The 23,581-nt window shown below is 49.4% G+C and overlaps 1 protein-coding gene across 17 annotated transcripts in view; it reads right to left on the reverse strand.

Moving 5' to 3' along the window:
- The window catches only part of EIF4G3 (eukaryotic translation initiation factor 4 gamma 3), a 143,077-nt gene that overhangs the window by 19,937 nt on the left and 99,559 nt on the right, over positions 1-23,581 (reverse strand). For 16 of the 17 annotated variants that reach the window (XM_027711414.2, XM_027711416.2, XM_039385585.1 and 13 more), the window contains 10 exons: positions 16,824-16,912; positions 15,047-15,296; positions 12,609-12,766; positions 11,392-11,517; positions 10,251-10,361; positions 6,314-6,484; positions 5,146-5,343; positions 3,635-3,781; positions 3,119-3,355; positions 976-1,080 (listed from right to left, as the gene is read on the reverse strand). In XM_027711414.2, coding sequence (XP_027567215.1) covers positions 976-1,080; positions 3,119-3,355; positions 3,635-3,781; positions 5,146-5,343; positions 6,314-6,484; positions 10,251-10,361; positions 11,392-11,517; positions 12,609-12,766; positions 15,047-15,296; positions 16,824-16,912 — 1,592 coding nt within the window. The remainder of the gene's footprint in view (positions 1-975; positions 1,081-3,118; positions 3,356-3,634; positions 3,782-5,145; positions 5,344-6,313; positions 6,485-10,250; positions 10,362-11,391; positions 11,518-12,608; positions 12,767-15,046; positions 15,297-16,823; positions 16,913-23,581) is intronic. The other variant, XM_027711411.2, reaches the window with a different exon arrangement.

Raw genomic sequence — 23,581 nt, forward strand, 5'->3', positions numbered from 1 at the left:
CAGGGATGGTGATGGCTGAGACAGGAATCCTGCAGAGAGAGGTGCAGCTGCCTCTGCACAGAACATTTCCCCTGCTGATGTGCCCATTCAGCCATGCACTGCCCAGACCCTTCCAGGCCTGGAATAACCAGACTGGGTCTATCCTGCTACAGCCTCAGCACGGCTCTGGGGGTAATTATGGGCCCTGCAGCCAAAGCAGTGACTGCAGCCTTTAAAAAACCCAAACCAGCTCCAAACCAGCTGTTTGGGCTCTGAGCAAGACCCTCTCAGGCCTTTGGTCAGGCTGCCTGCTGGCCAAATCTGAGCTGACACAGGATTTCTCTTCCTCTGAGGGGAAATGAATGGTGCTGGGAAGGTTTGTACCACACACGGTCACATCTTCACCCTGCACTGCACTCGTGCTGACCACAGGCACCCTCAGGGCAAAGGAGAGATTTCCTGTCCTTGAACAGTCAGATTTTTGGGAGAAGGAGCACAGATCTCCCCCTAACATCCCACTTGTGCTGTAAATCCCTGCTCTTGGATGAGAGCTCTTCCAGCCCAGACATGCAAGGGAACATGACAGGCTGGGAAAGCTGGGGAAGTTCACCTGGAGAAGAGAAGGCTCCAGGGAGACCTGAGAGCCCCTTCCAGGGCCTAAAGGGGCTCCAGGAGAGCTGGAGAGGGACTGGGGACAAGGGATGGAGGGACAGGACACAGGGAATGGCTTCCCACTGCCAGAGGGCAGGATTAGATGGGATATTGGGAAGGAAATGTTGGCTGGGAGGGTGGGGAGGCCCTGGCACAGGTTGCCCAGAGAAGCTGTGGCTGCCCCAGCCCTGGAAGTGTCCAAGGCCAGGTTGGAGGGGGCTTGGAACAACCTGGGCTAGTGGGAGGTGTCCCTGCCCATGGCAGGAGGTGGGACTGGACAGGTTTTACGGTCCCTCCAACCCAAATCATCCTGGGATTCCATGATTCAATGCAGTTGGCACCTACCAGCCTTAGGTCTATCACATCCTGGAGCATGAACCGAATCCTTGAGGAGGTTTTCCTCTCTTTCACAATCTTCTCCATCTGATTAAAATACTGGTCCATGCGGGGCTGGACAAGAAAAACATCGGCATCAGTGTGTTGTGGAGGAAAATGAAAATACTCCTTCAGGGGGAGTCAGTGGGTCCTGCATTCCAGCACTCCTGGGGACATGGAGCTGCTCTCCAGAGAGGTGACTGCTGGCTCTTGCACACCCCTTCCAGGTGGGATGTGCAGGCAGTGAGGCCCAAGTGTGTGGGCACACACCTTCCCTGTGGTTTTAATTACCCAAACAATCAACACCCTCTGCATGTGCACAGTAAACATTACATCCATTGAAAATATATCTCAGTTCCTCCCTGTGCTCACCCCAGCCCAAGAAAAAGTGGCTCAGGGAACTAAATGGGTACAAAACTAACCCTGGTCACACCATTCCATGGTTCACTCCCCAGCTGTCTGAGCTGGGCCAGGCTGAGCAGCAGCACCACAAATCCCAGCAAGAGCAGTTTAACAGGCTGCACTGAAGGATAAAATCCCACAACCACTTTTCATCCAAAAAATCATGATGTGATGGAATCCCAATCAGTTCATACTAAGCCATGAAACTGTATCATTAGAGAAGCCTCTGTCAGGTCTAAATTTGGCTCGTCAGGCTCCAAAAAGCTTTTTTCCCAAATGAGGACTTGGGTTGTTTTCTAAAGTGTTTCAGGGCAGTTTTCTAAAGTGTTTCCCATTCCCTTCACTAAAAACCTTGCCCTTGTAGTTAAACAAACAAGAAAAACCTCATTAAAATTTGGTTCTGGCCTTGCTTTGGAAAGTTCCAGCTCTGAGAGCAAATGTTTCCAAAGCTGGGAATGACGGGGAAATATTTCCAGTGGCCTTTGTTCAGAAGTTTTAATTAAAGCAATGAATAACACTTCAGGTTCAATAAAAACACGTAATAAAATGTCTACCCCATTAACAAGGATTCTCACTCAGTCTTGACAGAAATAAGAGATCCCAAAGACAGGACACAGCATCTAGAATAACTCCCCTGCTCCACTGTGCCACAGCTCGAGAGTCCAGGATCTGACAGAGCCCCAAAATGTTGCCTTTTACAGTACTCAAAAAGACCAGAACAGCATCCAGGCCTCATCCAGCCCGACCTCAGCTTACAAGTCAGCCCCTGTTTTGTTCCCAAAGCAGATGGGAATTCAATCCCTGTTTCTGGCACTGTCACACCGGTGTCGGTAACAGTGCTGTGTTCACAGCACAGGGGGGTCAGCCTGGGACTGCTGACAAACTTCACTGTTTTGGTCAGAGCTCAAAGAACACTTTGGGGAAGTGCTTCCCCTTAAGGCTCAGGATTGACCCCCCATGATCCCTGAGATCCAGCACGTGAAGAGGGAACTCCCTGCCTGGGGCAGCTGAACACAATTAGCTCCGTTTGTTTCCAGAGCTGAGTCCCACTGATTTCTGGCAAAACCCTCGAGGTTTTCATCCCAAGCCTGGTTTTTGCAAAGGAGAAGCAGATTGTGCCAAGAGAAGCTCACGGAGTGTGTAATCTTCCGTGCTCCAGACACATGTGCTGGAAAATGGGGAGGAGGACATGGGAGTGCTGCTGCTACAGAGCAGCTGCCCCAGCCCAGCCCAGCTGGAGACAAGGATGACACAAAATAAAGGCACCCCCAAGGCTCAGGTCGGGGTTTGGACCAGTTAATGAGGGTTTTTTAGATTTAAACTGACCAACACAATTAAATGGTGGATTTTGTAGGTAACATAAACTTTCAGTGATGCAGAGACAACTCTTAAGTATTAATGTTTTGGGAACTACAAGTAAAGAGGCACATCCAATCTGGAAAATATAAGTGTTGAGCACTTCTGGACTTTGTGTTTGGATGAAATCTTTGGAAACAACAACTGGAGAGCACTGTTGGAAACAACACAGAATCTATTACAGAGCAGGGAGCGAGGCCAGGTCATGATGAAACAGCCACAGCAGAGCGGATGAATTCCTCACGCTGCCTGGAAATTCCTGAAGGAAAACCAAATCCTCAAACAAAAACACTCCACACCCATCTTTCCAGCCCTGCCCAGGGAGCCTCATCCCTTGCTCCTGCTCCTGCCCCACCTTTGCCTTCTCGAAGTCCAGGTCCTTGCCGATGGTCGTGAGCAGGCGGCAAAGGCACTCGAGGGACTCCTCGTCGTGGTTCTTGAGCAGCTTCACCACACAGTCGTGCATGATGGCCTCTGTCAGCATCTTCAGCTTGAACAGCTCCCCAATGAACTTGATATTCCCGATGGATCTCCGCCGGGCTTTGTCCTTGGCCTCTTCCAGCTCGTCGTGAAGCCGCGTCTTCTCCTCTGGCTGCAAAACAGCAGAACAGCCCTGTAAAACCACGGTCCCAGAGCACAGAACTCTGCACAAGATCCAGTTTAGAGTCACTGTTTACTCTTTTTCTCCTAAAGCCCTGAAGTATGCCGGTAAAAACCCGCTATCAAGGCAAATATTTTTTATTATCCTCAGCCACAATGACAGAAACAAACTCTCCATCCACCCCAAAATTCCCCCCAAATCGACTGCTGTCTCAAAAGGAAGTAATTTTCTGAGTGAGCTCTGAGATTTATGGGGAAAAATACCACTTACAGTGGTGGCAGCTTCGAGTTCTTTCTGCTTCTTTTCAAAGACGTCGTCGTCAGCCTTGTCCTTTTCAAATTCCTTCTGGCAGCGATTTAACAGCAACTTGCGGAAATTTACTGTGCTCCCGGGTTTGTCTGCCATGGGCACCTTCAGCTGCAGGGGAAGGAAGAAAAACATCAGCAGAAATTGGGATAAACTCCACAGAGGAGTAAAGTTCCTGTAAGCCACCCATAACATTTTATTATGCTCTTCCTCCTGAGCCCCAGCGCTCCACGAGGCTGTGGAAGTGAAGCCTCACGTCATGATTTCCAGCAGAGTTTTACACTGCAGATGTAAAGTCACACTCCAAACTTGGCTGACACCACCTCCACCCGGGGATGGATTACATTTCCATCCACAGGATCCCTCAGAAACACCCACTGCTTAAAAAACACTCCTGTTATGTGCTGAAGACTCGAGCCTTCGCTGCAAGAAAAAGGGTTATTTTGTCCCAAATTCACCATCTGGGAATGGCGACAGCCTGGCTTGGCACCTTGGGGTCCCTTGGAAACGAGAGACACTGAAGGGGGGAGGCCCTGGCACAGGTTGCCCAGAGAAGCTGTGGCTGCCCCATCCCTGGGAGTGTCCAAAGCCAGGTTGGAGCAGCCTGGGAGGGTGGAAGGTGTCCCTGCCCATGGCACGGGTGGCACTGGACGGGCTTTAAGGTTCCTCCCAACCCAAACCATCCTGGGATTCCATGAGATGATTCTGTGAATCCCCTGCAAACCAGCAGCATGAGGGGTGGCTCTAAAGGCAGACCTAGTCCTGACTACACTCAGGATTTGTGCTGCAATCTTCCCTTTGCACGTGTACCTGATAAAATTGGAATGGACTTTTCATTCTTTCCTTTTCTTGTTGGAAAAAAAAAAGACTTGAAGGCTGTTTCTAGTCCTTCTTAAGTGCACAAATATTAAAACTAATTCATTCATCTCTCCTATCTTGTGCCTTATGAAATCTAACTGCTTCCAGGGTTAGATAATTATTAAAATTAATAGTGTTAATTGGCATTTGAAGCCACATTATGCCTTCCCCACTCTCTCCTCCTGCAGCTCTTACACCCAGCTGCTCCCCCAAACTAGAAGACACCCACCAAGCTGAGCATCCTACACGAAAGCACCCTGAACCCCCAAAAGCACAGAGACAGACATAGTTGGTGTTTCCAGCCCGGATTTTCCCAGGATTAACCTAATGTGGGGTAAAAAGCACAGGTGGGACTGGATGAGCCATGATGAACCATTCCATGATTCCCTGAACCTCCCCAGCGTGACTCGTCACATCTCGCGACCAGGCAGAGCGAAGAGTCCTCAGCTCCAAACACATCCCCCCTCTGCCCCGGGCACGGCCAACGACCAGAAATGCAGCGTTAGTTCATCTCCTTCACACTCAGAAACTGAGTCTCTCCCCACATTCCTGTCCCTGCCCAGCAGCTCCAGGGGTTCACCACACAGAGGCGTTTCCCTGGATTGGGCGGCTCTTACCGTCACCAGGCACCGGCACATGTTGGCGTAGGCCACGGAGAAGCTGGGCTCGTCGATGGCCTTCTCAAAGACCAGGTCAATGACTCCTTTCAGCCTCTCCTCCGTGTCCACCGTCAGGTCTGTCACCTGCTTCATGAGCTGGTTGAACATCTGGGGCGTCAGCTTGTTCAAGATGCTTCGTACCTTGCGGAACAGCTCCTGCACGACACAAGAACTGCCAGGTCAGGCACAAAGGGGTCAGGGGCTTCCAGGAACGAGCCAGGATGCAGGTCCCAGGGGAATGGATGGAGGTGTCCCACAGGGATGCCCGGGAAGCTGAGTTACACACCACACACTTCTGCACAGCCCAGCCCCAGTTCTCACTCGGCTACCAAAGGCCACGGCTGTGGGGAAGGATTTTTGGAAACTCCCAAGTGCTTTTTTCAAGTGCAACAGAGGCACAAAGCCCTTCCTGTCAGAAATGTTCTTCTTGATATCAATTTAATCCATGAGATAGAAATCAACAGGGAGCAGCTTCTGACTCCTTCAACCACTTCTATACTCAGGTTAAGGCATTTTGTTTTTTCCTTTCCAGGATGATAATTAGGACAATGCTACCATTAGCTCCAAGAATAGAATTCCAGTGTCCTTCCAGACCATCCCAACTTATCCTACAAATTACAAGCCTGACCACCAGACAAACACTTCTGCCCAGAGCGACTGTCCCTCAGAGGAGAGGAGGGGGAGAAGGACAGAGGGAGCTTCAGATGGTGCTTGCTGGGCTGGGCAGGACCAACTGAGGGATTTTACAGAGGAACCTCAGTCTTGGTGAAGTTCAGAGAAGATGCATGGTCTAAAAGGGGATGAAAAGTAAGTTCTGTGCTGGAAGTGTGAGGCTGTTTGCTTTAGGATGGGGACAGAAATATTCCAGTAAAACAGCAATAGAAAAGCAGTCCTGGAAGAGAGGTAGTAGGTTGTCTGGTGTTCCCAGTTTAACATACAGGACTGGCATTTAAACTCCAGGTCAAGGATAAACACACAAAAAATACCATCAAGGGAGGGGAAAGCTGGGATTCCAGTTGGAATTCCTTGCTCTTTTGCAGTGTGTGACACAAGGCTGAAGGCAGGTTACCCCCATCGCCCTGGGGAAGGGTGCTGTACCCTCAGATGTGCCCACCAAAGCTCTCACCTGGGTTTTGACATTTTCCGGGTCCTCGGTTTGGTTTTCCCTCTTCAGGCTCGGCTTCCAGGCATTCTCCGCCTTCTTCAGGTGGACATCCTCCTTCACACACACAGTGATGATCTTCCTGGGCTCCCTCCTCTGGCCCGGCTGAGATCTCCTCGGTCCAACATTCAACAACTAGGACAAAAACATTCCTTGTTATATCCCCTTTTAAACTCACTCCTGGATAACACACTCTGGGCTTATGTCAACACCCTCCGACAGCACCACCGACCACCAGCACCTCCTCTGGGACTCTGAGGAGTCCCTCAAACCCAACACACTGCTCCAGGGTGGTCAGAGGGAACATGGAGACACCAAACACGCTTCTCTCGGGCAGCTTTTCCCAAAGCAGATATGGGATGATGCTGCCCACCTCACTCAGCGACGCTCCGGACGCTGCTACAGTGGGACAGGACTGAACCCAACGGGCCAACACGGCCTCTGGGAAACCAGGAACTGCAGAACTGAGACACCACAGCAAAGTGTGTGTAAGGACTAAGTCCTCACAGGTGTATTTCAAATGTGCCATCCCAGGCAATCAGACTACGATAAATCAGCATTTCTGTATTCTCTGCCAGAAACGTTGAGTTTTACTGGCGATTGCTTCCAACGGAGCCATTCTGAGATGGGAATTACATAAATCACTCTGGAGGAGCACCAGCGCAGCTCCTGCCTTGTCTAAATATGGATCCTAACAGATGTAGGACAAACTCTGTGTGGTTTCACAGAAGGGTGGGGAGCACAGTGCTTTGAAACCGCCCCAAGTGCCTCTGCAGTCCTGTGGAAAGTGACGCTCCTCCCGGACAAACCAGGCACAACAACTGCCAAAACTGGGGAGTTTTTCACCAGTTCTACAAGTGGTAGAGCCCAAGATGCCCCCAAACCCCCTCTTCATCATCTGAGGGCTTCTCATTAAGGACTAAAGGTACAAGGTGCTGGCAGGATAGTGTTCTCCCCCCCACATTCCTTCAGATTTCTGAGCTCATTTATCAGAGATGTCCAACCTCAAGGTACAAACTAACACAACAACAAAACTCCATTATCAAACCCGGTACTTCCCACGGCGGTAATTCGTCTCCTCAGAGGGCAGCAGGCAGCCCCTCGTGGAAGATGGGCCATTTCAAACACTGCTCTGCTCAACAAAGGCATTCAACGAGCACCAGAGAGGCCAAAGCATCCTGGTTATTCCAAGAGCTTCACTGAAGAGGAGGAAAAGGCTCTTGGCTGGTGCCTCTTATGTCATAGATCAGCCCCAAACCTGGGTTTGTGTTATTAAAAAGCAAAATCCTCCTTCAAGGCAGGAGTGGGATGTGTGAGTTGAACCACTTGCCTTTCACAAGGTAAGTGTGTGCGAATGAACACGGTCACTGCTGGAGCTCTTGTCTGGGCTTCCTTGTGGGAGAACAGCAACAGAGGAAGATGTCAGAAGACAACACCCTCATGCCATGACATGCTCTGTATGCCAAGGCAATGCCTGGGACAGGGCTACGTGGAGCAGCGTGTCACCCTGCTGCCCCACCACCCAGGAAGAGCCCTGTTCAGATCCCCTGGCACACACACAAATAACCCAGCAGAACATTCAAGCTCCTTTGGGCACGGCCATAGTTCACAGCATCATTAAGGTTGGAAAAGACCTCCAAGGTCATCAAATCCAACCCTCAACTGCTTGGAAGGCAACCACACCAGTTGATTGCTCCTGAGAAATCAACAGTGGAACAAGACAGGGAGAACAGGGAGCCTTCCCCAGCTTTTGTGTGTGGGGCACGTTCCTGAAGCAGCCGCCGCTCTCTCCCTACGGCCCCTGTCGGCTCCCGCCCCGAGCCCTTGGTCGGCACTGGTAGGGCACAGCAAAGCCTGAGCACAGCCCCACCTTCCCAACCCCCCTCTGCTGCTGCACCTCTTCACACAGTTCTGCTGCCCAGGTTCTGACCACGCCACAAACGTGGAGAGAAGAAACTTCCCTCCAGCTGAAAAACCAGACGGTAACGCAACAGCAGCTCATCAACACCTCCTGCCAGGCAGGCAGCCCGGAAACCAGAGCCAGGCTGGGAGGGTGCCCTGCAAATCCAAACCTTTGGGCTTACTGCCCCCAGGGACAGGGGTAAAGCCAAGGAGAGGTGACCTGCAGCCACCCCATGTCCGGCACAGAGGCAGTTCTGGGCTGAAGGACCTCCCGAGCGTGTCGGGGTGTAACGCGCGGGGACGGAGCTGCAGAGGCCGGAGCTTCCTTGGGGAAGGGTCCATGCAAATGTTCCCTTTTAGAGTAAAGGGCCCTCCCTGAAGGAGGTGAGTGTGGGAAAACTGAGGGATGCATGGAGCACCTGTGCACCTCCTGAGTACCAGCCTGCCACGTGTCACAACCTCCTCACATCCAACTGCCTTCAAGACCAGACCTTTCAGTGCATCAACAGAACCAGGACTTTCCTTGAGGTTCTATGTTTTCAATATCTGTGAATACACTCGGTTCAAACTGTTCGATTAGGTTTTGAATCGGTGAACAGCAGCTTCCTTTGAATGTGTAATAAAATGGATCAAACCTTTAAGAGAAAAAATCTGGGGTTTTGGTTCCAGATTTACATGGCAGCAAGTTCAAGAGGTGCCTGGGCTCAGGCCTGGCCTTCTGTACCCCAGGCCATGTAAATAAAGATGGTTCTGGGGCACTTGCACTGGGATAACCTTTCCCACCAACGGCACGGAGCAGTTACCAAGTGTTCCTGCGTTAAACTCCATTACTTGTCTTTGGATGAAGAGAGGGGAAAGGAAAGCAGAAAGAAAAGGGACAAGACTCCTGCAGAGGAGCCAAAGACTCAGAGCAGCACAGCCCGACCTGGAGCTCCCACTCAGGCCACAAGTCACGGAAATGCTTTAAAACATCCAAGGAATTAAAGAATCACTTCTCCCTCCACAAGAGGCTTTGAGGGAGAAGATAAAATTGAGCTTCAATGCTGGGAGAGGCTCTGCTTTCCAAGAAGCACAAGAATTGAGGTGACTCGAGTTTCCATCACCTCTCAGGAAGGACAAAGCAGACTCATCCTGCCACAGGCACGAGGACTGACCTGTCCTCTCCTCTCCTCTCCAATTTATCTGTTTGCATCTCCTCACCCAACGTCTTGCCTACACCAAAAAGCCCTTCCAGCTGGATTCTGCTTCTGTGCAATTACACCCCCTGTGCCACCTGATGCGACATTTGTTAGTGCCAAAAACACTCACACAACACGTTGAAGCGAAAAGAAGGAAATAAAGACAAAAGCCAAGGAAGCAACACAAAAGATTCTCAACGTGCCGGAAGCTGGTTAGCGCCGAGCTGCTCCACGTTATTTCGGGGCAAGGAAGAGGCAGTGGATTGGATGGATCATGGGCATGGCCTTGCAGAGGTGGGATGGCCAGGGACAGGCAGCACACGCAGGGTTTGCCATGCCAGGGAAACGTCTGGGATTGCTGGGGGCTGCGAACCCTCTGATCCTACAACCGCCGGCGTCATAGGACAGGCTGGCTGAACAAGGTCACCTTCCAGCCCTCCTCCAGAACAAGGCAAGGAGAGGCTCTGCTCTGCAAAGGCGCAAATGTGAGATGTATGTTATGTGCTGAATGCTCCAAATGAACGGGGTAAGCGGGACTTACCTTTTCTCCCCCTTTCCACAGGTCTGCAAAGTGCAGACCCTCGCGGATCCCGCTCAGGCCAACGTCCCAGCATGCCCTCAGCTGGTGATGTCCCACCCACCACTGAAGACTGCCTAGAGGGGTACAATGCAAGTCTGGTTTCGGTTTTTTTTTAAACAAGGTTGCACCTTTTTGTAAAGTTTTCTGCCAGTCGTTCTTTATCAACAGTGGGCGTTGGGGGGAAAAAGGCAACTCTACAAAAAGGTGCAAAGGCTGGGGGAGAGGGGGGGATTTGGCTTACCCCTATCGGCAGGTTCCTCAATGGTGGGTGAGGCGAGACCAAGAGAGGGCATGCTGGGGGCCCGCACCGAGCCAGGGAGGGCAATCCAGGGTTGCTCTGCACTTTGCAGGCCTGCGGAGAGAGAAAGAGCGACAGCGACGTTACCACGACACCGAGCGGCTCGGGACACTCAGCACGGGACGGCAGAGAAGGCACCTCAGGACAACCTGCAAGTCCTAAATGTGGGAAGCACTGTCGACCTCAGGGGGTTTTGTAGACCAGATGGTGCTCAAGAGAAACCACAGCACTGAAGCTACTCCAAGACACCCCGGAACGAGGCGCCAGCCATGACACTGCTCCTGAACCAAAGATGTTACACTGAGTTAAAATCACCAGGTTTGACTCCTGGAAACCTGCACACTTGGAAGTCAGGGTGATTCAGAGAACTCTTCTGAAACCAGCAGGTTTGAAAGACCAAGGATGGCTGTGTCATTAGACACATCTGGATGGATACACTGGATGTATCTTAAGAGATGAAAACCAATGATTGCCCCCAATGGAGTCGGTGTCTGTCCTCTGGGGTGGCACATGCTGGGGGCACCTGTGCCCCAAGAAAAGAGATGGCAAAGGCAAGAGTGACGAATTCAGAGAGGGATTTCAGGATGTGGGCACAGCCAGACACAGGGAAAAGAAGAAAAAACGAAAGAAAAGGCAAGAAAACAAGGAATGAAGTGACTGCAGCAACACACGGAAGCACAAAGAAAGCAAGAACACACAGGAACCGTGTGCATTTTTTGTGTTAGTAAAATCTGTTCGCTCTGTTGGTGTGTTTTGTGGCACAGCCTCCCCCAAGGACACGCAGATGCCGGGTTGTTGTACGACGACGGCACGACCGCACCCGCGACCGACGGGTCCTGGGGTGGAAACACCTCCACCCCTCACACGGGGAAAAGGGAAGGAGACCAAGCCAATACGTACCAGTGACAAACATCCACAACGGTCTCTAATGTGCCTAAACTTAGTCAGCCAAGCAAACCTCACCCCTGCATTCATCCTGCCAAAACCAGAGCCACCGGCGCAGCGGGAGAGGCCCGAAAGCCTGAGGATGGACTTCATCGGTGTTAACGCCAGTTTTTAAAGGAGCAAGTTGGGGTAAACTCACACTTCCAGACACGTTTCTTCCCCCGGGGGCTTGCCTCCCAAAGTCAGCAAAGGCTGGGGTGAAGTCTGGGCCTCGTGGCAGGATCCGGGGGTCCAGCGTTCGCAGCGGCAATTTCGGCTGGTTGACCTGCACCGTGGACAGAGCACACAGACAGGGCTGCTCAGGGTGCTGAGCTACCAAAGGTCCTGTCACCTAGAGCCCACCTCTGATAAACCATAACAGGCGTATTTAATATCCAAATTAAAGCTTATAACGAACTGTGGAAGTTTTATGCATCCACACTTAACACTAAAAATGAGCACTGAATTTCAAATACATCTTCTATATGCAGAGGGACTACTGAGGGAAGAGCTGGAGTTCAGAAACGTTTCAAGGTTGAGCAGGAATTATGGAAGATAAGAGGCAAGAACATGGGCCTGCCTTGGTTCAGGATGACAAAGCTGCCACCTTTCCTCAAACCAGTGGCTTTTGGGCTAAAAAGGCAAATGGGCAACCGAGTCAAGGACTCAAACACAGACAGGGTAGTGAGAAGCAATCACAGGGAACTAGGAGGTGGATGAAACAATTCTGGGAACAAAGCTGTGTTTTACAATTTTCCTGGGTATGAAACTCAGAGTGGAAATGTTTCTGCACAGGAGGATCACCTGTATCCTGGAATCTCAAGAGCAAATTTAGTGGTACATCAAAACCAATGAACTCCCCAGCTCTAATGAAAGCAGAAGGCCTTGGTGTCAGCACTGAAATCCCAAGCCCAGACCTACAGCAGAGACAATCAGCTCTGGAATGAGGCTGCAGGGAAGTCACAAAACTGCCTGGGAATCGAGGTCTTAAAGATCTTTTATTAGATCAGCTCATAAACAGTGACACAACTGCTTCAGATCAAAAAAAGAGTTCACCCAAAAGCTTCTCTCTGCTTTTTAACCATTGAACTGATCTGATACGAGCCACTGGCCTTGTTTGGATCCATAGCTCTTCGTGGCTGCAGCATTTTAAATTTTAATAACAGCCTGGTATAACTTAACTCAGACAAAGCCCATTAAAAGCACTTTGGTTTTTGATCAGCTGTGCACACTCATTAGGCACCAACACCTCTGTCTGAAGAACTGTGTGGTGTGACCAACGATTTGCCTTTCCCACCAAAAGCCTGCATGGAAAGGGTCCAAGCACAGGGGATCCATGCATTAGGGATCTTTATTTCTATCAAGCCCTGCACGTACCTGTTTTATGGGCTCTCCTCTCACCTTGTCGAGCACCACGTCGCTGATGGGAGGGAGCCCCTCCGGCTTCTGGATACAGGCCGGCATGAACTGGATATCCAGCAGGAATTCCCGGTCGTACTGCTTCTTCCCCTCTGGGTCCAGGGGCTTCCACTGCTCTATAGGGAGAGAAAGGCCCTGAGATTCCCAGGAGACAAACCCAGGCGTGGCTCCGGTAAATCCGAAGGGAAGAGGTCGTACAGCTGCCTGGGAAATTGTGATTTATTTCCAGTGTGAGGAGGGGAATATACACGGCATTAAAGGGACATAAACAATGGGGAGCGGAGAGCCAGGTCCAGAGCAACCACACACCATCTGGGCACTAATTCCAGTCCTAACCCATTAATTCCAGTTCTCACTCTCCTGCGGGATATGACGAACCAGGGACAATTCCCAGATTTTGGGTGAAAATGTAGAAGTTAAAGCAGTGTAAAAGGGAGTGATATACACACAGTCAAGGAGAGCACTGCATGGAACAAAAATATCCTTTGAAAACGTGAAAACACGGAGCTGTGAACAACCCAGGCTGGAGATAACGGGGCAAACAAGAAAACACAACCACAGGCCATAATCCCAGAATTCCAACCTTCCACCCATTTTCTGGAGGGCTTTCTGGGTGTGGAGAATCCTAAATCCTAAAACCTACATGACAAATCAGCAGCTGGTGGCCTGGAGACGGGGTTTTCAGCACTGGCCACACAGTTTGTTTGAAATTAGGGAAGAAAACATGTTTTATCTGAAGGAAAACATCCGTAGGAGGTGCTGCCTTTGGATCTCGTTGATGCCAGAGGGCTCAGCATTTACCCAGCCCTTCAGATACTTATTATTTCCTTATTTCACTCCCTGTCCATTGGCTTTGGGTCCCTGGGATCTCACCATGCACATCCTCGCAGAGGCCACAAACAGGGACTTATTCCAATGATGGGTTTTAACAACTGGGAATGAAAATACAGAGAAGGAATTACGAATTTTGGCTCTTTGTGTAGTTTTATTTCTGCAGAGCTTTGGGATAAAGGGGGGCAGGAGTGGTTTGCCTGGGTAGCTGCATCCCAGCTGGAATTCCTGGCCTGTCCACTGTGCCACACTGCCCATTTATCATGGAAAAGCTCTGACAGCAACAACAGTTTATGTGTAGTTTCCTTCTCCTGTAAAGTTCTCAATGAGCTGTTTCAACGTGAAGACCAGCTGGGCAGTGTCACAGGAAGGATCTCCAACGCAGGAGAGACCAGGATCAAACGCACAATTCCTTCAAAGGGCAAAAATTCCCCTTTTTAGAAAGAGCAGGGCTGAAATCGAAGATTATTACACAAGTCCAACGTGTGTTGCTTTTCCAACCCCTCCAGCTGAGTGAAAGGACATCCAGATCCAACTGGGACTGTTCTGACTGCATCAGGTGTTGGGGAGAGACAGCTGATGAATTATGGATTAACTCCAGGAAGTGCTTGGCTAATGAACTGCTCAGGTACCCTCAGTGTGTGCTGAACTACCAGGAGGCCTCTGTGTTTCCTCCCAACGATATGATCATCCTGAATTAATAAAACCAAAGCAATCAAGGTCTTTGTCAGAACAAAGTGGTGCAGAAATAACCACCCTGGTGTAATCCCTTAATGGTGCTGCTCCTTGTCCAGTGCCTGGTCCACCAGGCTCTCCAGGTCCTTCCTTATTATTATTATACTCTTTAATTTCTGGGCTCCTAAAAAATAAGTAATTTATTTGGAAGGAGCTTCATCTGAATAAGAAACGGCTTAAAAATTGGCAGCAACTGACTGTCGAGGTCTCTCTTAATGAGGTGAATTAACTGAGGTTCAGGTCTATAAATTATCTTCATAAATAACAAAACACCCCTTAGATACACTATATCCTAATTGGTGGGATAGAGCTGGACAGAACCTGGATTGAAAACCATAAATTGTTTCTTTTCCTTACTCTTCTGGAAATCTAAAGATCCTTGCAAATGTTCAGCCAGGAAGTGAAATCTCTATGAACACACATATTCATATTTAGGACCCAGCGAGCACTTTCACATGTCTGATTTCAGAGGTACATCTGAAATAATGGAATTATTTATGGAATTTATATGGAATTCCTTGGGTGGTTCTCAGCCGTCGGTCACAGGAACCAACTCACCGCCATTTCCGCGGTGCTGCAGCCAACACCCACAATAAATTCAAGGAACTGGGGATTTTCTCTTCTCCTCTTCACGAACAGCAAGAGAAAAATCAATTTTCCCCTTGTGCTGCCCCAGAAGGTCCCTCAGGGCCTGTTGGTTAGTGCATCCTGGCAGAGCTGGACACGGTGAACACTGAACCCCCTTCCACCCATCTGTGGGGACGACACACGGGGTGTCACCAGCCCTCAAAGGAGGGAGGTAGAAAGGCCAGGAGGGAAGCAGGACTTACCTGGTTTGTACTGGTACACGGGCCCCTCGCTGGGGGTCTCTGTGCAGCCGGAGTGTGGCTCGGTGCCCTCGCCCTCGGAGACGCTCTCGGCCCCGTTCCGCACAGGCTCTGCCTCCTGCTCCCCGTTCTCCTCCACGGCCTTCGCTGCCTTCAGCTCCGAGGGCTCCCTCTCCAGTTGAGGCCCATGGTTCATTTTCTCCTGGTCAGATTCAAGTACTTTGTCTCCTGAAGGTTCCTCCTCTTCTTTAGGCTGGAGCACAGACAGAGGCAGAGGTTTGTTGAAAACACCCCGACAAACCCAACGCACGCGAAACGGCTCTTGGCCAATCCACACGGCATTTCTGGGTGCAGCAGGAACACAGATGCATCTCACACAGGGATGGGGAACACCACAAGAGCCACCAGGTGATTTATCAGCTCATTCCCATGGATAACCCCCCGAAAACTAACACTGCAACTGGAAAGACTCAGTGTTGCCCATGAAATTCCCAAGGGATTGGATGGGAGGAACTGTTAAGCCATGAGAAATCACAGCCTGGAAAGACAACCCTGCTTTCCTCCTCTCCTACCATCCATGGTAAAGGGATGGTAGAGGGGCTCTTTCGGGGGATCCTTCCTTTATATGCCTGTTGTTAACCGGAGCAGATCCCACTGAGGAAGGTACAGCCACAATTCCAGCATCTCGGTTTCAGGAAAAACAGCAATAGTATCCCTGGCTGTTAATTTTAGAGCTCTCCAAGGACACAGCCTGATTGTGCACTCAGACGGAGGAGGCGTCGGAACGCGTTTCCCCTGGGAGAAATCCCAGCACATCCAAGCACTGAACAAAGGAAAAACTTCACTGAGGAGGCTCCCGATCCTTCCCCCTCCCCACCTGAGGGCACCACAGCCTACCATTATTTTTGCAGATTTTTAAAGGGAATTCTCTGAAAAATCTGCACTGGTGGAATTCCTGGGTGGGGCAGGAGACACGACTCCTGCAATGAAGGATGAGGAAAGCACAGGAGATGAACCTGCTGGTGCAGCCCCAGGGATGCCCTTTGCTCTCCTCCGCATCATATCAGGCCAACATCAGTTTTACCCATGGACCGGGCAGTCTGAACTTTCACATTTTTACTCTCTTCCTCTCTCTCTGATTGATTCTAACCCCAGTTTGACCCAGGATATTAAGGAAAGAGCTCCTTCCTGAGACATCCCCACTGCAACGGCACCGAGGGGGATTCTCTTTACTCATCTGAATTACTCTTGAGGTGGTTTTGCCCGAGAACTTCAACATTTTCCTTTCTCAGCTTCTCCATCAGCTGGTCATCAGGAAAACCAACCTTTGGCCATGACATCCCTGTGCAGTAGAACCTGCCCCGTGTCAGGACGGTGGCCTGGGACCCAAACGGGGCAGTGCTGAGGGATTCAAACCCACCCTTCACTGAAGGACAGCAGTGTTCCCGAACACTGGGAGGCTGCTGGAAGCCTACTGGAACCTCCTAGTGGAAGGTGTCCCTGCCCATGTATTTAAGGTCCCTTCCAACCCAAACCACTCTGGGATTCTATAATTCTCTGAGTCACTAAATTAGGCAAAACCAAAGAAAACTGAAGAGCTTTAACAGGGAACAGACTAAACCCTGTTATCTAAAGGATGCTGAGGAATATCCCAGTTCCTCCCCAAAACTCTGCCCTGGATCCTGTGAGACAACGAGGAAGCAACATCTCTAGAACACAGTTCCAAGAGAGCAACATCCCCATTAAATCTGGAGAAAGCAGGATCACGGGCCCCTCTTACCTCTGTCTCCGCCTCCGTCACCTCCTCGGTGGCTTGGGTCCGGTCTTTTGGTTTCTTCCAGGTCTTTGGTGCAGTTACAGCTGTTTGGGCTGCAATGGAATTGTGTATCTGTCACAACACTAAATTACACAGAGCTACACTGGCCCTGTGGGATGTTCTTCCCTCTCGTGGGCTGGTCTGAGGTGCAGGAAAACGAAGCAGCCGCAGGATTCAGCCTGGCTTAACCACTTTTGGTTTCAGTGCAGTAACAACAATCATCAGAATGGCATTAAAACACAGGAATTGTTTTCCAAGTTGCTCATTCAAGCTCAAACTGGCACTTGGAGTAGCAAGGAGGTCATTGCCAACAGCATAAAGATCACGCAGGGCAAAAGAGAACCTTCAGAAAGTCAAGTTTTTTGAAAGATCAGGTACTGGCAGGGAGGGGAGGTTGTTCTCAACATATTTTTCTCAAGAATTATTATAAGAATTATAACATCATTATAATATCAACCATAAACAGGCCCAAATTTCCAGTATCTCATCCAAAAGGACAACTCCTCCAATCCTGCATCCCTGCTCTGAGCTGGATTTATATTTCAATTTATAAGCAGCTTCACAACTCCACCATTAATTATCTCTCTGCCTGACTGAGTCAAAGAAAACACCACAGAATATTCCCAAAATCAGCAGTGATTTACTCCAATCATTTTTCCCCCCAAAGGGAAAAGAAACCACACAATATATTAAGGAGACAAACCCATTAATCCAATCTGCTCCTAATTTGCAGCAAGTGCTCCCAGCCCAGATTCGGATCCCAGGCACACACACGCCCAGTTAACAGGGTGTAAATGGGATTGATTTCGTGACTGAAGTTTACTGCAAACAGATTTCCAGCTCCAGCCTTTGGTTTCCAGCAGATACTCTGGAAAAACCCAGCGTGCACTTCCTTTATCACAATACAATACAATTTTGAAAGGCTCTTCACTACGGATAAGTAAGAAAAATGAGTAACAGTCAACTTCCAAAGGGCAAGGAGGAAACAGGGTTTGTTGTGTTCCCACTATCCTAAAAGATACATACGAGCCTTGGTGGCTTCCCCGGGGTGTTTCCCTGTTTGGTGGGTGACCGTGGATCTGCAGACTCACCGTGAATTCCCATGGGAATCACCACAGCCAGCACAGCCACCCCAACCCAAAGTGCAACATTGCCATCGATAAAGGATTTTTACCTTCATGCTGAACACCCCAAAAGTGAAGGTTAATTAAAAAAAAAAGTCTTATTTAAATCTTCAAAGATCATCTGGTTGTTCAGAGAGCTGATGGTTCATGAGGAGCTGGAAAAATCTGGGTCTCCCAAGCTCTGAGTCCTGCACGTCCCATCCATTGCAGCTCCCCATGGAGAGGCTTTACAAGCAGGGCAGAGCCCCAGCATGAATCCCGAATTTCCTGGGGCTCAAAGGAGGGGAGAAGGGCCAAGCAGGCATGGATTGCATGGATTGCAACAGGGCTTTGCCTTACACAACCAGGATCAGCCTTTTGCTGCTCACGGCAGCTCTGGCACCTCGGCAAGGACAGCTGAGCTATTCCCACCATCCTGGGCTGAAACCAGGCTGGGGAACAACCAGGTGGTGATTCCTGGGATTTACCAAAGCATGGATCTAAGTAAGGCTCCACAGTTCCCTCTGTCACAAAAATCTGCTATAATTCAGTGAAAAAGGAGTGTTTTTCAAAAGCCAACCCACTGTTTTCAGGCTGGACATCGACGGCTTCTTGTTTGGTGATGCCACTTCCACACTTCCAGGGGATTTCTCCAAGGAGGGGTCACGTCTGCACAGTAACAACCTCAACACTGCCACTGCCAAGCAATTTAACTGATTAACCCCCACAGCTTTTCATCTGACAGAATTTCACTCCTCTCAAGCTCCAACCATGGAAATCATCCACGGTGTAAAATAATGTTTCATTTTTAACCGCACAGAACTAAACTCCGGGGTCATGGATTTGGGGCTGGGGTGTTTCCTTCCTCAGCTGGCAAGATGTTTAACATTATTGCTGCTCAAGAATACACTTTTTCCACCTTTTTTTGGCAAAAGAAACCTTTACAGAGCCTGAGACCCTGCCAATAAGTCTTGCCTTAAATCCCAGGACTCCCATCACCCGGTGGTTCCGCAGCCGCAGCAACACTCGCCTGTGTGGTGGAGCTGCCCAGGGTGGACCTCCAGAGATCTCTGGAGATGTTGCTCAACTTTTCCCCTCTTAAAATAGCAGACAGCAGGTTTCTTTTCTGCTGTTGAGTTCTCCTTTCTGCTGCAGGAATGGATTTAAAGGAGAATTTATGCTGATCCGCTTAGAAATCAAGGTGAGTTTAGGTGCCAACCCTCCCAAACCCAAAATCCATCAGGACAACAGCACTGTCCATCTGAGTGGAGTTTCAGCTCTGAGTTTCACTCCAAAAGCCATAGGGAGATGCAAAGTTCCGTGTCCAGCTTGGCTCTTGGCAAGGGAGATCTCCAGACACTTCCTCTCAGTTTTCCTGTCTCCAAAGTTGAGCACCTTCACATGCACACAGTTTAATTCCTGCCCAAATGCAGCTCCATTTCTGAAGCATTTACACTTCCAGAGCTTGTTTTTGGCCCATTAGATCATTCCATTCCCTTGGAGAAGGGACACCAGCAAACCCAAGCAACACTCTGAGCTCTTTGTTATCTCTGCTTACAAACACAAGGGAGATAAGGAGTGACAACATGGATACACTTTAGGACTGGAATGAGGAACAAACCCTTATTTCCAGCCCATCCCAGACACCACTCCCAGTGCTAACAGCACCACTGGAGGAATCTGCTCAGCAGGCCCAGAGCTACCTCAGCCCATTTCTCCAGCTGCATCACGTTCCTGCGTGGAACATCTTCCCACAGGAGCTCCCCACCAGCAAGTCCACAGCCCATCCAGTGGGACAGGAGGCCTCTCCTCTCTGATGTGGTGCCAACTGTGAAGCCTAAATTAATACCAGCTCTTGTATTTTCACTTTTTTATCCAACATGCCATGAAAAACCAAAGCAAGGACCCACCACTGCCTTCCAGCTCATGGGAAAGAAAACATATTCCAGTGGCTACGGCAGCAAATCAAGAAAAAGGCTACACCTGATTTATGTTTCTGCCTCTCTGGGTTTGGGTGGTGGAGATGTTTCTCCAAGATATTTCCAATTACTGCCCCAAGTTGCTCGTTACAGCCCCCCCAGCTCAGGCACACCGGGACTCGCTGGCAGCTGGGCTCCTTTATATTGAAATATGTCTCATAAACGAGCTCTGCAAGAAACAGCCCTTTGAATTCCAAGGGTTAACAAGCTCTTTTGGCTTCCTGTGTTCCAAGGAGTTCTGCCTGGGACAGACACCCGTCTCTTATTTCCCCTTTTGCTCCTCGTAATAGCTGGGACACAACAGTGACATCAAAGGCCTCAAGGCTCTGGTAGCACCTTGTCTGCAGAAATTCCACTCCACCAACAACATTTTTCCTGTTTGAAAAGTGCTGGTCCCTCACTGCAGCTGCAGAAAAGCCAGAATTTAATAACAAAATCAAGTCCTTGATGACTTTTAGCCGGAGAGATGTTTTGGGTACGGATCGCAGGCAGAGCACCCAGTTCCTCTCTTGATAATAATAATATCTGTATTTTTCTGCTTGCAGTGAAGATGAGTAGGGATTAATTACTTTAAAAGCCACATGCTCGTGCTCTTTGCAGGTAACAGCTCTGCCCACTCCAGAAAATCATTCCTGAGGAGACGGGAACATGACCTGTGCCCTCGGACACGGTGAACAACATGTCCCGTCTAACCCCACACTTGGGGGAATGCTCAACCCAGCTGTGGTCAGCAGCAAGCAACCACCCACCTGGTACAAGGGCCTGCAGTTCTCCATGGTTAATGCTCCAAAACCCATCAAATCTTCCCCATTCCCACAGGGAAGCAAGACCAGTGATGCCAATGAGCAGGGAATGATGATCCGGAGACTGGCAGACATTGAGACTGAACCACTAAAACTTCACTGTGCAGGCCAGGACAACTGAAGGTGTTCAGAGTGGGTAAAATACAGTGTAAAAGAAAGAGCAGAGGTTCCCCAGATCCCCGAGGCTCAGCTCCAGCCTCTCCCTGCAAACACTGACAAAGTTGTTCTGTTGAGCTGTGAGAAAACTGCTGGAGGATGAAGATGTTTAAGAGTGAATATATTTTCTCTCTCTCCAGAGTTTGACGGAGCAAAAAATCACAGTCTTGTTTCCCTGACCGCTGGACAGAAGGTGTGTTCTGGAAAGCACCTGAGGAACAGGCAAATCACTCCATTCATCCCTGAAAAGCTGTTGCCTGCATCCTGACATATGGGATACACCTGAGTCTTAGCAGGACTGCCCTGCCAGGTCTGGGGGGAGGGGATGAAGGTCTCATTCCCAAAATTAGGCAGGCAGGTTATAACTATGGAGAGGACAGGCTGGAGGAACTGCTGCAGCACTGAGATTATTCCGAGGTCACAATCCTGTCCCAGTCAGCCCAGCTCAGCTCCCTTCAAAGGCAAAGCAGTGGGATGATGATTTGTGGCTGCTCTGAAATAAAAACACAATTCTGCTGAAAACCCCAAAGCAATATTGCTCCAAGTCACAGAGCTCAGGGCTGCAGCACGTGCTCGAGAGGTTTCCCTTATCCCAGTTTCTATCCCAACTCCAGAGATCATGAAAAAGACTCTTGGCCTTCAGTCCAAGGAAAACACACCACGGTAACTCTTTCTCCCTGCTCCTGAAGTTCAGCAGCTGGATTTTCCAATGTATATGGCAGACAGTTCCTTGTTCCTGCATTAACAAGCAGCTTCAGATGATGTTATTTCAATCCCTCTTCCTCTCTCCAAGAAAGAACTGGAAAATTATTGCTCAAAAGAGGGCTGGCAGAGAAATGCAATAGTTCGAGATCATTAAATCAGGGGTAAAGCACAAAACGCCACTTGGAGAGCTTTTTGCTTTCCTTGAAGCCCTGAGCTTTTAATAGAAATCTGAGTTTCAAGTCATCTTTTACATGACTTGAGAACTATTTCTCTCCCTGTTGCCAAAGCCAATGGCTTGGCTAATGTGTGCTGTGGAACCTAATGACATTAGAGCATTAAAATTAATCTTGTGCATAATTAAAAGCCCCAAACACTGTAAGTTAATTTTTTTTTAATTTAAACTCCAAGCCATTACAAAGACAGCAATAACAGCACAAGCTGGAACCTGCCTGAGCAAAACCTTATTTACGGAGTCCCTTTTCTCTCCTTTGTAAGGAAATTAATTTGGGTTATGAAGTGGCTCAGATTGAAAGAACAACAAGTGCCAGAGCAGTGAAATGACCCGAGTAAAATAAAAATAGAAGAAAATTAACAGGAAAAAAACCCCGTGGCTGGTGTAGTGAAGGGATCTTTCTGATCTCCTCTAGATATTGGATTTTATTTAAGATCAGAATATTGACCTACAGCAGCCTCACACAAACATGGAACAGGGCCAACCTCAGCTTTACATTTCATTTAATCCAGAGCAGAGCCTGGCCTGAGATGTGCTGAGGCCACTCCCCATCTACAAAAGAATAAACTAAAAAAACCCCTGTTTTAAATGTTACTTAAAAAAGCCCCAACCAAACAACCAAAACAATCCCTGTTTTTATGCTACTTGAAAAAAAACCAACCAACACATAACCAACAACAAGACCCAAATCGCAACTGACTTTTTGTCCCTTTTTGTCCAAACACCTCTGGGGTGCAGAACAGCCACCATTACACCCACCAGCAGCAAATATAAGGAACTGATTGATTTAACTTCTTTTCCATAGTTTCACCTCCAGGAATTCCTGAAAAAAAGCAGTTTTCCATGGAAAACACAGCCAAGAAGACAAGCGTGGTCTGTGTCAATCCGTGAAATGCCACACCAGGGATGTCACAGGGCTCAAACCAAAGGTAATGACCTGGAGAAACAGGCTGGGCTTTAAAAGGCAGCTACAGAAATCGCAATTTTTAGTGAATTTCAAACTGTAAATCATAAAATTTAAGTTTAAAATTGTAAATTTGTAAACTGTAGAGTTTGCTTAGATGTTCCTTTTGCAGAGGAAAAGCAAAAGCCTCACTAACCAAGGTTGGGCAGGTGGAGGTGTGTGACACTGGCGTGACCCTGGGGTGGGACACTGGTCTGGAACAGCGTGTGTGACACCGGCTGTCCTTTGTCTGGGAGAGCTTTGATGGTCCTCTGCATTTCCCCACGTGTGGTAACACTGTGCCACATTTTTATAGCTGGAAAAAGCCCCGCTCCAGGGGTTTTGGGAAATCCCTGGCCCAGGATGTTCATCCCAAGGGCTTCAGGGCCCAAGTGTTTATCAGGCTCATAAATCCAGAGCCACAGGTCCTTGAACCAGCAACTCACTTGGGGGAGAACAGCGTTTGTGGCTGCCCCATCCCTGGAAGTGTCCAAGGTCAGGTTGGAAAGGGCTTGGAGCAACCCGGGATAGTGGAAGGTGGAACAAGATGAGCTTTAGGGTCCCTTCCAACCCAAACCATTCCATGATTCCATGCAAAGCAGTGTCCTCTGAATTCCCCCTCCAACAGCCCTGTGTCACCATGAAAGCCAAACCCTTGTGGCTCACACAAACCCATCCCACCCCAGGACACACATCCAAGCCAGGGGCCTCCTTTAGGAACGACTTCGAGGGTGTTTTATCCCTGCAAACCAAGACCAGCACTTTGCAACCACAACAGTTACGCAGCACAGCGGGAATTTT

This window comes from Pipra filicauda, unplaced genomic scaffold (assembly GCF_003945595.2).
Source record: "Pipra filicauda isolate LSUMZ 115617 unplaced genomic scaffold, ASM394559v2 scaffold421_size600610_pilon, whole genome shotgun sequence".
In the NCBI taxonomy this organism is placed as follows: domain Eukaryota; kingdom Metazoa; phylum Chordata; class Aves; order Passeriformes; family Pipridae; genus Pipra; species Pipra filicauda.